Source organism: Aulonocara stuartgranti, assembly GCF_965226115.1.
Source record: "Aulonocara stuartgranti genome assembly, chromosome: 15".
Taxonomy (NCBI): domain Eukaryota; kingdom Metazoa; phylum Chordata; class Actinopteri; order Cichliformes; family Cichlidae; genus Aulonocara; species Aulonocara stuartgranti.
The window spans coordinates 2084131-2098107 of NC_138951.1; the positions used below are offsets into that span (position 1 = coordinate 2084131).

The 13977-nt window shown below is 41.8% G+C and overlaps 1 protein-coding gene across 4 annotated transcripts; it reads left to right on the top strand.

The window, feature by feature from the left end:
* The first annotated feature begins 1280 nt into the window (after positions 1-1280).
* Positions 1281-5367, top strand: LOC309689199 (protein FAM177A1-like). Of its 4 annotated transcripts, none has more exons than XM_082505457.1 (5): positions 1281-1465; positions 1689-1901; positions 1996-2062; positions 4023-4120; positions 4200-5367. In XM_082505457.1, the coding sequence occupies exons 1-5, from the start codon at positions 1358-1360 to the stop codon at positions 4410-4412; spliced, it is 699 nt and encodes a 232-aa protein (XP_082361583.1). In that variant the 5' UTR covers positions 1281-1357; the 3' UTR covers positions 4413-5367. The 4 variants fall into 4 exon arrangements, with proteins under 4 accessions (XP_082361583.1, XP_082361584.1, XP_082361586.1 ...); XM_082505458.1 differs by having other exon boundaries at positions 1689-1895; XM_082505460.1 differs by having other exon boundaries at positions 1282-1426; positions 1689-1895.
* The last annotated feature ends 8610 nt before the right edge of the window (positions 5368-13977 follow it).

Consider the following 13977-nt stretch of genomic DNA (forward strand, 5'->3'; position numbering starts at 1 on the left):
AATTGTACAAACCAATTTCAATAAATCACTGTAGCTGGTTCTTATGTTCCCAGCAAAACGTTGGTTTTAAATACAGTTGGTCTGGGACTTTTGCACAGCAGGGTAATAATATAGATAATTTATAATAATAGGCCATAATAATGTACTTATACATGAAATAAGGTTCAAAATGAAATGTTACAGCCACTTTAACAGATTCTTTGCCTCTTGGAATATTCCAGCAGGCTGTTCAATAATTCATTCATGGTTAATCCGCGGGTTAACATTAGTTTAAAGCTTTTTTAATGTTCTTTTTCTCTTAACTATAGCTGAGATTTAGTCCTATATTATGGACATGTTCTCTTCTTCCACTGTCTGTGATTACATGAACTAATTCTTTTGATTCCAGGATTGGAAAAAAGAACACTATCGCGTCAAGGCTTTAAATGTGAGTTCAAAGGGGACCAATTATGCTTTTCGTTTGTCTCTTTTATGTCATAAACAGTGTAAGAGGTCAGTGTATGCCTGTGAGCCTAAAACCCAGCGTGATCTAAATTCTCAGACTGTTTCTTCTACTCTTGGCTCGATAATGTCAGTGGGAGTGAATATCCTTAATATGGCCATCTTGGGCACGTGTCTCTGCCTGTGAGCACAGATGTCCCACCAGCGTGGCTGATAAACACTGTGTTTGTGAGGACAGACAGTCAGCAAAAATTTAAATAGGAGATCAAATGTATGTATTTATGTATAACTGTAAATAATGCAAACCTACTATAGTACAGTGCAAAGGTGATATTAACACATACCGTACAATATTTGTCTGAAATAAAAATTTTAAAAAGCCTTCCTGTTTGACATGTCCCCTAGATATTTAGGTTGATCCACGGATATCCCAGTTTAATGGCAGGTCTTTTCTGGTTTCCGTGACACTGAGCACAAAACCAGGACCCTGAAACTTCATCACAGTCGCCTTTATTTGAATCCTGTGATTTCTCTGCTGCTGCTGCTGCAGCGGGGAAAGCCTTGTTAAAATAACATGTAGTTGTAATGTATATTTTTTATAATGTTACACCGAAACTATAAATGAAATCTAACAATAAACATTCAATATAAATAAAATAAATCACAACAAATACATAACAAGTCTGACAATAATTTACAGAAAGATTTCAGAATATTTACATATCTGTTTGTCAAACAGTAAAGACGCCTTTTATTTTCTTTTTATGTATTTTTTATATTTTATTTTGATATTTGTCGTGAAAAGCGCCGTGACCGTTACGCGCACGAGGCGCGTGACGGCACTTCCGGGCCGGGCCGTACGGAGGCGCGACGTTGCTGTGGGCGGAGCATCCCGAGATACAAAGAAGACGCAACAATGGCCGATATATCCCTCTATCTCACCAACGTTAATGTGTCGATAGGACGGAACATGGACGTGCGGCCGGTCGGTAGTCTCGCCTCCATAATTACCGCCGTTAGCGAGGTGATAGCAGCCTTGCTAACGATGAAAGTGTAGCTTGTTGTCACTTGTCAGCTGTGTCATGGTTGTTCTCCTTGGTGAAGATGTTACTATTAGATATTTGTCGTTTTTGTTTGTTTGTGATGTGTGTTTGTTCACAAAGGCACCTTCCAGCTCCTGGTTTCTCTTATTTCACTGACCTGCTGTTTAGTCTGAATATCTCTGCTTCCTTGCTATGTCTCCCCAGAATCACAGTCCAAACCCTCCCAACGACTTTGAGAGTGTGGAGCTGGAGGAGCTGGATAAAGGAGTGCAGCAGAAGGAGAAGGCACCCCGGCGGATCATCCATTTTTCCAGCGGTGAGACGATGGAGGAGTACAGCACAGACGAGGAGGACGATGGAGAGGAGAAGGAGCAGGAGAGGAAGGACCTGCTGTCCTCCCCGGTCGATGCGGTGAGGGTGAGGACCAGTGAGCGGACAGTAGATTAGATAACAGAAACTGTGTCGTCTCTTTTTGTTCTTAAGTAACTGTTACATTTGATTCGTGCTGCAGTCAAAGATGACCTGGGGGCCTTACTTCTGGTTCCATATGTGGAGAGCGGCTACGTCCACCATCTCAGGTTTGTGTAGCAACATTTATTTTACATATGCTTTATTAAACTCTTTAGGACACTTCTGACTTTGGAACTGCATATGTCATCTTAGTTTTACTATGCATCGCATCACTTAGGCTCTTATTTTAGGAAATGTTGCAGAGGTTTAATAGAAACTGGAAAAGCGGTAATATTGCTGATAATATTTACCTCTTATTTCTCACAGAAATAAAAAAAAAAAAAGCAGTGATTTGCATATATCTTTTCATTTTAGGAGATTATTGGTTTTGCACAGGTTCAGATCACCTCCAGGATGCGGTTACTTAACTTGCTTATTCATAAATGTGAAATTTTAGTCCTAATAGTCAATTATGGATGTTCTGCCACAATTGAAAGTTTTCCTGAAGAAGAAGTCTTGATAAAAAATAAAACAGAGTCTTACACAATTTACTGCAGCGTCCTCGGTTATTTTATATTTGGATGTTATCATTTTCACCCAGTAGCGGGTCGTTACAGATGTGTTTCAGCTCCACAGTGTTACAGAACAAGCAACAAGCCATCAGTTTCTAAACCAAGATTGTGTAAATTGATTTAAAACTGCTTTAAACTGGCTGCCCATCCGTTTTATTTAGCAGTCTTCCTCCACATCAAGTATTCCAGGCGGGACACCGAGGCCTTCCTAACCTGGCTGAGAGCTTAATCTCTATAACATGCACTGGCTCCGCCTCAGTTTCTGCACACATGATGCCACTCGCTTATTCCAGATGACGCTGTGGCTAGCATCTGACTGTTAGTGGATATTGGGGAACCTTCTGTTATATTACCCATCACGTCATTTGTCAGTCGCCTGTATCTTTTGCTCCAGTTTGGGTTTTTTTCTTTCGCTACAGAATGAGATTGTCAAGCAGGCCAGCACTGTCGCTACACCTGCCATAAATGTTGCCATACGATGGAGTCAGTCTGCTATCACTCTGTGATTTATGGTGTCAAGTTGGCAGTGAAATGTTTATCATAATACAGCAGTTACCTCGCCTTGTCATCAAAAGCAACACCTTCAAACTGCGGCCAATCATTTAATCGCCACAAGTTGCAGTCGGCTGCAGAGTGTCAGAAAATGAACAGACAGCGAGAGACAGAGCTCTGAATCAGCAGGTAGCTTTGTGGTGTTTCAGGGGCTCGGCTAACATTATGTCAGCATGGTGGTGTTCTTCGTAGTATTGACATTTATTTAATAAGATATCTGTATTTGGTGCTCCTCTATCAATACTATACGCGTGCAAAATATCGCAGCACTACGCAGTGATAAATTAAAGAAGCTTGCTTTGCGTTCTGCTGTAGGAGAAACCAGATTCACGACTGAAGAGCGAACACAGTCCAAACATTGTTACATTATGTCAGACGATTTTGTTTTATTTCATTATATATTTTTTGTTTATCTGAACACATACGTGTGTGTGTGTATATCTACATATATATTCGTATCTGTAAATGAAAATATATGTAGTGTGTATATATTGTTTTTTGTTTTATATGTCTGAAACAAATAAAGATACAATACAATACAATACAACACAGACGAGCTCCTGTCACAACACTGTCCAGTGATATAGGAGGGGCGGGTCTAACACAGTCCAGCTTTATCACAACGGACAGGTACGGCGTCAGCATCACCATCAACCTGCCAATCCTCTTTTTCATCCCTCCACCCCCTGCTTGTGAGGTTCTTGAACTCTTTCACTTGAGGCGGCTGTCGTCGGGCAGTTTGACAGGACCGTGACCTCTGACTCGGAGGTGCTAATTCTCATCTTAGCCAATTTGCACTCAGCTGCAAACTGTGCGACGTGCCAGCTCGAGGTCACCGCTTGATGAAGCTGACAGCCAGCTGTGAATGGCCGACCAAAGCTGGCTAACACTTAAAACCTGACTCACTGCTGCGTGACTTGATCAGCTTGTATTTTATAACCACGTATTCCTTTTGTTTCCACAGCTTGCGACTACCTCGGGGAGAGGATGGCCTCCCTGTTTGGGATAACATCAGCCAAATATCAGTACGCCATTGATGAGTACTACAGGATAAAGAAAGAGGTAGGAAGCTGTCTAATTCAGAGACGATGTTCATGATTATTCTGTGTCATTTAAAAACATGTTTGTGTCATTTGGTCAGAGGGAGGAAGAGAAAGAGGAAAACCGTCTGTCAGAAGAAGCTGAGAGATCCTTCGAACAGCTACGATCCCGGGAAGAGGTGGACGAGCCGATCACTGACCGCGTGGAGGAGGAGGCGGCGACCGCTCGCCCTGATGTCACCTATCAGGTGGAGAATGAAAATCAGGCAGCTCCGAGCACCATCCGGGTCCCTGCCATCGTGACAGCAACCTAACCATCCCTGGAAGAAGGAGAATCTCCTCCCGGTGTCTGTTTTTTAAAGCAGGAACACTGTCTTGGTTTGTGTACAGCACAGCTTTAGATGGGCGGCACTGCTGCTTTGTGGTTGAATGGCGGTGGCAGCAGAGCTGCGACAGTGCAGGAATTAACTCCTGGATAACATGTAGCGTATTTTGATCTTTGAATAAATTCAAATTAACAAGAGGTGTATTGTTAAAAAGAGAGAGAGAAATATAGCTTGGGGAAATGTCATGTGCCAACTGCTAACACAGTTTTCTTTCCATCGTTTGCCCTTTTAGAGCAGGTTTCCTCTTTGATAAGTTCATCCAGTGTGCAGTGAAGCGTCGCTCCCTTGTGCCTCCACCGGTACTGTGCCTAAATCACCGATACAGCCAAGTCAGCGCCACGTGTTGTCATTGCAGACATAAAACAGCCTTGAATTTAGTGAGCGCACTCTACACTGGATAACGTGTTACACGTAGGTTTTGTAGTTTTTGTCGTTCTTGGAGCACCAGACTGCACCAACCAGCTGGCCTTCCTAACACTCCTCACACGCTGATTGGTTCTGTTTTTGTGTTGATGTGTATTAAGCCTGCGTTACGTTTAATGTCTGTGGAAGCACTGAGCAGATTTAGTCCTGGTTACCAGAACAACTACGGATCACAGGACTGACATCTAATTTAAAAAACCAGTGGAAACAGGTTCAGCTGATCTGTGTGGCTCTTCTGCCTCATCCACTGTAAATGTGAACACAGATGTGGCGCGTAAGCCTTTGGTAATGGCAGGGAGCATTGTGACACTAAGTCTGCAAAATGACTTATTTCTAACTGTTTTTATTACCATTTTTATATTTATGTATTTATTTTACTGAACTGACTGAGCACTTAATTTTTGGATTTTTCTATTGTTTTTCATGATAAACTGTTAATAAATTTATTGTCTGACTTTTAGACTCGTCTGTGTGGGAGTTTTTTTAATTTCAGGACGGCAAACATAAACAAGATTAATAGAGGCAGCTTTCATTTTAAAAGTCGATGTTGGCAGTGCTGCTGATTCGTGCCCTTTAAAGGCTCAGAGCGCGGCCACAGTGCGAGCGACATGAGCGATTGGCTTTGTCAGTCCTGACGAACAGCCCGTGTCATTGTGTATGCAGACCGCTCTGAGGTCACAGACCCTGTCCGCTCGCAGCACAATGTGCCCATTTTCAGGCCAGAGGAGGTTTCTGTGGTCATGAACGGCCTCCTCTGCAGTCATTCTGATGACATAAACAACAGTAACGCACGCTTAGCTCAGCTCAGAGGTGGGAGAATATTCAAAACTGGTAGGGTTTTGAATAAGAGGGTGGCACGAATATCCGTCTGATAATATTTCAAACCAATTCAATACCAAACCACAGCTTTAGCACATTACAGTCATTTAAGACGAGCGCCATGAGTTTCAGTAGGGCAGCAGGTGTGAAAAGGACACTGAGAAAAAATGAATATTTTTTAGATTTACAGAAAAAATTCTCCAATATTCTCTGAAGTTCTTATGGAAGAAACCCTGAGTAACTTTAAGCTTATGAAGTCAAATAATTAATAGGAAGAAAAACCGTTTGTTTAAGTGAAGACAAAAAGTCTCCCTGTTATTTCTGCAAGCAATCATGAAATGAAAAATGAAAAACTGGGGAAGTTATCAGGTCGATTCCTGCTCTATGCTCAAAAAGGATGAAATTCTCCTTCCAGCTGTTTCCTGTAGGGGTCGCCACTACGTGCCTCTACCTAGTGTCCTCTTCTGCCACAGCAAACCTCTGCATGTCCTCCGCTCTGCATCCATGAATCACCTTTGTGGTTTTCCTGTTTTCCTCCTGACTGGCAGCTCCATCTTCAGTATCCTTCCTTCAGCATGTGCACTCTCCCTCCTCTGCACATTTTAACATCCACGTTGTCTCCAAACCACTCCACAGTGAGCTTTCCCTTCGGATGCACTCATTTTCTTTCTTTCAAAGTCTTTTACACCTCCTGCGTGACCTCCTGTCTTTTGGTTAGTGCCGTCGTTTCCAAACCACAAATCACAGCAGCTCTCACACTGTCTTGTAAAACTTCTCTTTCACTCTTGCTGCTATTCATCTGCCACAAATCAGCCCCGACATTCATTTTCAATTACCAGAAATTAATGTTACCAAAAAAGTAACAACATTAAATCGATGTAACACTTCCTATTTAAAATAAATACACCAGTTCCTTTCTTAGCCAAACTCATCCCTGTGTACACAAGAAGCTAATGGGCTAACCGCTCAGCTTAGCTTAGCAAAAAGGAGCTAACCTTGTTTCACACAAAGCTCCTTGCAGCCTCCTGTAAGCTGTGCTTCAGTTTTTATGCAGATTAAAAGTATTGATTATCCAAAACTGTGTTATTCTGGAGGGTTTGGAGTAAGTAAGGCTAAACTGGACAGCTGCTGGTTTTAGCTCCATGTCATTTTTGACCGATATGCAAATCAGTATTTTAGCTTATACCACGATGAGGCATTCAGCTGTCTATGCACAATTCATAAGAATCTTTAATCTTCTTAGAAGTGCTGTCAGAATTTACCTTTCACATGAGGATCACGTAATGGGGGCTCAGTGCTCAAAGTCAAGGTCACGTGTGTTTTTCCAAGCAGTGAGAACTGTGAGGGATCATTAGTCAAATGAGATACGTCATCGGCATTCTTGTTTCCAAAATGCTGAATTTTCCACCTCTGCAATCAAAAAGATCTTTTTGATAAAATATTAAGTTTCATTTTGATTTTTTATGCAAATCGAGTTTCCCCTTGACAGCGCCCGAAAAGACAAGGCCAGTGTGTTAAGGTTAATTAGTCAAAGTGGTGTTGCTAATGCTGAGAACAAATTTTAGAGCTCAAGAAACACTAACGTGACAAACCGGAGATTTTGAAGTGTGAGGAAATTCCGCTTTCAGAGGAGTTTCACTTATTTTCTAAAAATAAACCAGGGCTTGAAAAAAAGTAGTATGCCAGTATTTTGGGGCTTAATGAGAACCTGAATGACTTATGGTGTATGTTAGGTGGTGAGCACAGAATTTCCCCTTCAGCATAATTGCTGCTTTCTCTGTCCCTCTGGTCATTTTGACAAGCTGGGAAATGATATATGTGGACACCTAAAACTGCAAACTAGCAAACAAGCTAGGAAAGAAAAGCCTGTTGGTGCATGAAGCTCCATTTGGTGGTGGCTTACATATCACAGCGCATCATTACAGTGGTGCCATGATGAGACGGCTCATCTCTAATTCTCAGAAAGTGAAGTGAATTCACTCCACAGCCAGAGCCACACAAGGCATCCTCACACAGCACCCACGCTGGGAGACAGTACCACCCACCGACAGGCTGTGCAGCCCCGTACACAGTCATAGCACACTGATCATTCATTATGCTCATAATTCAACAGAGACAGGGCAGATTTTTAAATTGTTTGTTTCCGATGTGAGTTAGGCTGCAAGATGAATATTTTTGTTAGGAATATTGATGTTGTTGCGAGCCTGAAGGTTGATCCATATCAGCGCTTGTCCAACCTGCTGTAAACAAACCAAAAACAGCTCCTAGCTCATTTGATCTATTATTTATTTATGTGCTTCTGTATCTCCGTACGCATACATTTCAAATCTCAGTTCAGCCTGGGGACCTTTTTATTTTAGCTGTAAAAGGCTGATGGGGCACTGTGGGCACGGTGGGATGGTTGTGTGGACATCCGATAACTTGAGAAAGAGGTCAGGTTTTCAAACATAGTCGTATCTAGTCCTCGGAATTTGTTGCTGAGGAGTTTCGGTCCACTCTTCCTTATAAAACTGCTTCTGTTCTCTGAGGTTTGTGTACATTTGTCTAAGCACAGCTTTCTCAAGGTCCCACCACAGCATCAGGCTGAGGTCTGAATTTTGTATCACCTTGACTCTTTTCTTTTTCAGCCATTCTGTTGTAGACTCGCTGCTATGCTTGAGATCATTGCATAAGAAATAAGAACCACCGGGGAACATGATATAAAAGTGTGTTATGTTGCATCAGCCATGAACCTCTCTGTTCTTTTTGTCTTTGGAAAGTGTGTCTAATCCAACCAAGCGGGGCACGTTGGCATTTGCTTGCCCTTTTTGTCATTAGCCCCCAATGAAAGGAAACAAAAGGCTTTTCATCTTTAAAAACCTCAAAATCTGATAAGTTTGCAAATATACTTACATTCGGTTTCAAAAACACTCAGCTCAAGGCTACATAATGGGACCTCCCTAATGAGGGGGTGACATCATGGCTAAATCTTTTATTCCATCTGTGGCGATTGTCGAAAAATCGAACCCTCAACCTAAAAGCAGAGTTGCACTAACTTCTCTTAAAAAAGGAAATGTAAATTAAAAATGTAATTCATTATATGTTGTTGTTGTTGTTATACATACACGCATGTGTCTGTGTGTGTTATATGTACATAGTGTATGTAATACTTACAAAGGCGCTGTTACACAAGCACACCAGGACAAATCTCAGGTTTTAAGTTAAATTCCCATCAGTGCAGTTTGCAGTTGCAGCACCAGACTCTGGAATAATCTTCAGAGTCAGTTCAGTCTTTTAAATCACGTCTTAAAACTCACTTTTTTACGCTGACTTAATTCAAGCTCAGTTTGAGTACCATCAGACCTGTTTTTTAATGTTAATTCATTCTGTGTTTGTTTTTCTACTTTTGTTCTTAACTGATTGTGACGCACTTTGGTCAACTCTGTTGCTTCTAAATGTGCTGTAGAAATAAAATTTGAATTGAACTGAATCAAAACATAGTATAAGTTAAAGTAATGGCAATATTTTAAATGACATGTGGACATTATTTACATCTACAGTGTACCCACTCACTACTACATTGCATTTCCTTCCTCTTGTACACCAAAAGTAGAGCAGCATCCAAACCAAACCACTAACTACCTCTTAGATGTTTGTCTTTGAGAATGGCTGGGCTATTTTTGTTTCCTTTACAAATTGAACAATTCCTTATGAGTCCAGCAGAGGGCAGCACTCTCTTTAACAGGAGAGACTAACTGAGGTTAGAATAGAGCGGGGGAGCAGCTAAGCTAAAACAGTGTAGGTGACACTGATCATGAAGTAAGTTTGTGGATGATATTGGGGTTTGTTTTCTTTATTTATTTAGCCTCAAATGCAACAAAAGCAAAACCTCATTAAAACTGCAAACTGAATTTTCCTGATGAAATCTAATCACGATAAGCAGCACTGACTAGCAGCTGGATCAACAGAGAGGAAACCGTCTATCTGAGCTGCTTCCTTCATGGAGATGTGAGACACGTTGCAGTCATCGGGCACTCAGTGATTAAGAGGGAAAATCCAGACTTGAAAATTCACAATGCTTTTCCTTGTGACTTGTGTGTTTACTGGCGTTGGCATGAATGAGCACACGTGCACAAACATCCGCATGCAAATGTGTGTGCACATTCAAAAGGGTCAGTCCCAAACTGCTGCTTAAACATTCATGTGCCAATCTCCTCCTCTCCCTTTCAACACGGCAGACTCTGTTTGTCTGCTGCTCCGAGCATACCTGGCATTTTTTGTGGGTTGTGAGCGGTGGGGGCTGGGAGAGAAGGTGTTTAGTGATCTGGAGGGAGCCACTCAAGCGAGCATTTTGGCTTCTGAATCACTCAGATGTGGTGCGCGATTCTAATCACGGATCCAAAAACAGAAAAGTAATACACCATGCTAGACTGCCATATGTGCTGATACCTCCAGTCTGCGATTAATCAGGGTGCACATGCTGTTTAGTCACTCGCAAATTACTGTTCTTACACAAGGCTTAGGTGCAGTTTGCACTCCAGATGTAAGACAACCTGCTAATCAGTCTGGCACCTGGCTGCCTTGTCCTTGAGATGCTACCATAACTCCTGAGTGTGAAAAAGAGGCATGTATATAAATGGAAACAGAAGAGAGGAGGTAAGGACATCAAGACTGTGAGACATATAGAAAGACAGAGAGAGGGAGGATGATGAGAACAGCAGCAGCCCCTTTGATGTGGGCCTCAGCGGGGCCCTGTATGTCTAAGACGAGGCTGAGGGAAGGGGATTTCCAGCACTGCTCGGGCTTCTGTCTCACCCCCTTAGCCTTTGCTTCCTCCGTGGGCTACAGTTTAAAAACAGAGAGCCTGTCTTCAAAGACGAAGCCCCTGCAGCCAGGACCATCACTTGAGAATGACAGCTATTGTCATCCCAGTGATAACACATGGTTACAGTCCCACGTTCCCAAAGGGGACGGGGGTACACATGATAAAGTTTGGTTATGTTTGCATGCCACACAATGACACTAAGGAATCATTATTGTTCCGTGTATGCGTCGCAGTGCAACATTTGCATGCTTTGTTGCACTTTGTTGATTTTTTTCAGTGATTTTTGTTTTACCTCAAACGCACGCACACAGACCCACACATATGCATGTGTTGATTTTTTGATTCTTTTTCACATGCATCGAAAACACACGATGCACGATTAGGATCTCCGCTTCACTACTGCCAAAGCTCTTTTTCTCACACATGTTGCAGTTCACACCACACTACACTCTCTGGCTGTCTGCACACAGTGCCCTTTGCACACCCAAACACACATGCACACACCCAAATGCAGAAACATGCACTTCACTGTCAAGTACTGTACGCACACACACACACACACACACACTATGTGGTGGAAAGTCCCTGGCACTAGCTGCCTACTATCTCAGCTACAAGTTTGCTAGTACAGGTGGCTGCCACGGTGACAACAAGGCTAACACAGTATGACCTGTGAACCCACAGGGTACTTTACTGACCTGCAGGTGTAATAAACCTTGCAGGGGCTAAAATTAAGTAATAAACATCACATGTGCAATATTTTCATTACCTAGTCTATTAATTCATACTGCAAAAAAATAAAAAATACAAATTGCAGTGGGATAAATGCACAGAAATGTTTCCTAGTCTTTGCTTTGCACTATAGTTTTGGCAAGCAACACCATCGCTATAGTTAAAAAGTGCAAAACTCACTTTTACAATTCAAACATGCATCTGATACAGAAGGAAATGTCTGCAAACTGTATTTTTTTTCTGTAGGTCTTTGATGTTGATGTCTTCATGCTGCTTTATTGTTATATATATATAGTCAGTAAAAGTCAGTAAAAGCACCGGACAGGATATCATTCTTATCAAGCCATGACTCCGGCTCATAAGATAAGATAAGATAAGATAAGATAAGATAACCTTTATTAGTCCCACACGTGGGAAATTTGTTTTGTCACAGCAGGAAGTGGACAGTGCAAAAGTTATGAGGCAAAAATTAGAATACAATAAGAATAAATACAGTACACAACTGTACAGAATAGAATAAAATAAAATACTATATACAGTAGAATAAAATAGAATAAAAATATACAATAAGATAAAAATAGAATACGAATGCTATATACAACTGAGTAAAAATACAACGATGCCAGAAAAGATTATTGCACATGTGTGGATGTGTGTGTTTGTTCAGTTAAAGTCTTTGTTGTGGAGTCTGACAGCAGTGGGGAGGAAAGACCTGCGAAATCTCTCCGTCTCATGACACTAATCAAACCACTGTGTCCTTGATTACAATCTGTAAGTTGTCTTCATCTGGACACAAGTCATGGTAAGTGCTGACGCTTTGTGAAAAGTCCCGGCATAAGGCTGACATCAGTCTCATTTCCCAAAACCATTTTAAGGTTATAATGGTGGTAAAATCCGTTTTATGAACCCAATTTAACGTTTAGGTGTTTTCCAAAAGCAATTGATACATGCTATATCACAAAATAGCTCTCAGGGATTAGAAAGAGGATAAGAGCAGCACAAAAAACTCACAGTTATTTTTTTTTTGGCTCATGCACATTTCCTGATGGAACATATTGCGGTTCTGTGTTCTGTGTTGTTTGCCATATGCTTAAATACCCACTGCAACAAACAAATGAACAAAAAGGGTAGCATAAACTGTTGTTTTAATGCATTCATTTCTCACCCCAAATCACTTTAGATTGGATTATCAAAATTATAGCAGGAAATGCAACAATCTAATAATTGTGCATGAGCAAGGAACTGGTGACTGTGGGGAGAAAGAAACCTCTGCCAGCACTAGAAAGGGCAGCCACCTGTTGCTAACAGTTTCCAAGTGTTGCGTGCGATGAAATAGAAGAGAGAAAAGAAGATGATAATCTTAAATCTGATTGGCTAACCTTCCAGGAGCACAGACCTAATTGATTTTTAACTGTTATTGAAGGCAGTGCAAATGAAGCACTGCAAACACGAATAAACTACAAAGTGATGTAAAAACTACCACAATAGAAAAAAAGCTACAAAAATGTAGGCAGTGTGGCTGCAAAGTGAGAGACAATGTAATCACAAAGCGCTAAAAGACTAAAAGAAAGACACAAATTGACTGAAAAAGAAACCAAAAAACCACCACAGACAGTAGTTCAGGGTTTTTTAGGCCCTGGGTTTTTCACTCGGGGTGTTTTGCCTCTATGTAGGAGGGGAAGGGGAACCATTTACGTGTCTGTTAATGAACCTACATTTTACTTTCACTATTCATGTGCTGCTGTAGTCGGGATGTAAAGTGCAAACAAGTTTAGCAAAGGTGTGCAAACTGTTCATCGTTGACATCTGCCCGACAGTTCAAGCGCCGTTGGAAGTTTGAAGGAGCAGCAGTGGGTCATTTTGGGCGTTTTGACTCTGAAAAAAGCTGAATGGTCAGCGAGTGCTGTGTTCTGCAGGGTGGAGGCCTGGTGCTTTTTTTCAGAAAGATTGATGTAACTGCTGGTCATGGCAAAGAGTAGTGAAACATCCTCTGCAGAATAATGTGCCTGCATGGGCGGAGTGTGGCACTACAAAAGGACATTAAGGTCCAAATGTAAACTTTAGGTACTTTCCTCAGTAAAGAGCAACAACCACCCCCCCTCCCCTCCCCTAACCTCCCCCCTCCCACACCTCCAATGGTGTCTGTCACTGCTGTCAGATCTGAGCAGCGTGAACACGGATCTGAAACAAGAAGGCAGTGAATATGTCAGGTGGCTTACAGGTCAGCTCGTGGTGTTTCGTGGGTTGCCGGTGACAAAAATAATGGGGGCTCTATTTGTGTGCACTCTTTGAAACACTCTCGTTTTTACCATTCACAAAACAAAGACAGAAGTTGGAATGATAAATGTCTACAAAACAAAAGAGAGATTCAAGTTCTCTGCTTCTTATCATTCATTTGATAACCATAGTCAATGAGGTTAAGAACAGTGGGCAAAGCAATTGTGGAGCTGTTTGTTTAATTGTTGCATTTTCTGCATCGTGAATATCCCTGCACAACATAGCAGCCCGCTGCAAGAGGGCTTTAGTTTCTGAAATGACCGAGATCCTTTAATATGTGTCGGATGATGTGTTTTGTGTATTCTGTGTTAAGCTGGTGCCATGTTCTGTGCTGTGGTGTGCTGGAGCAGCAGACCGAGGGTAAAACACACCAACAGACTCAACAGACTGAGCTGCAAAGTCAGTAACACTGTGGGTGTGGACCTCGCCTATCTGATT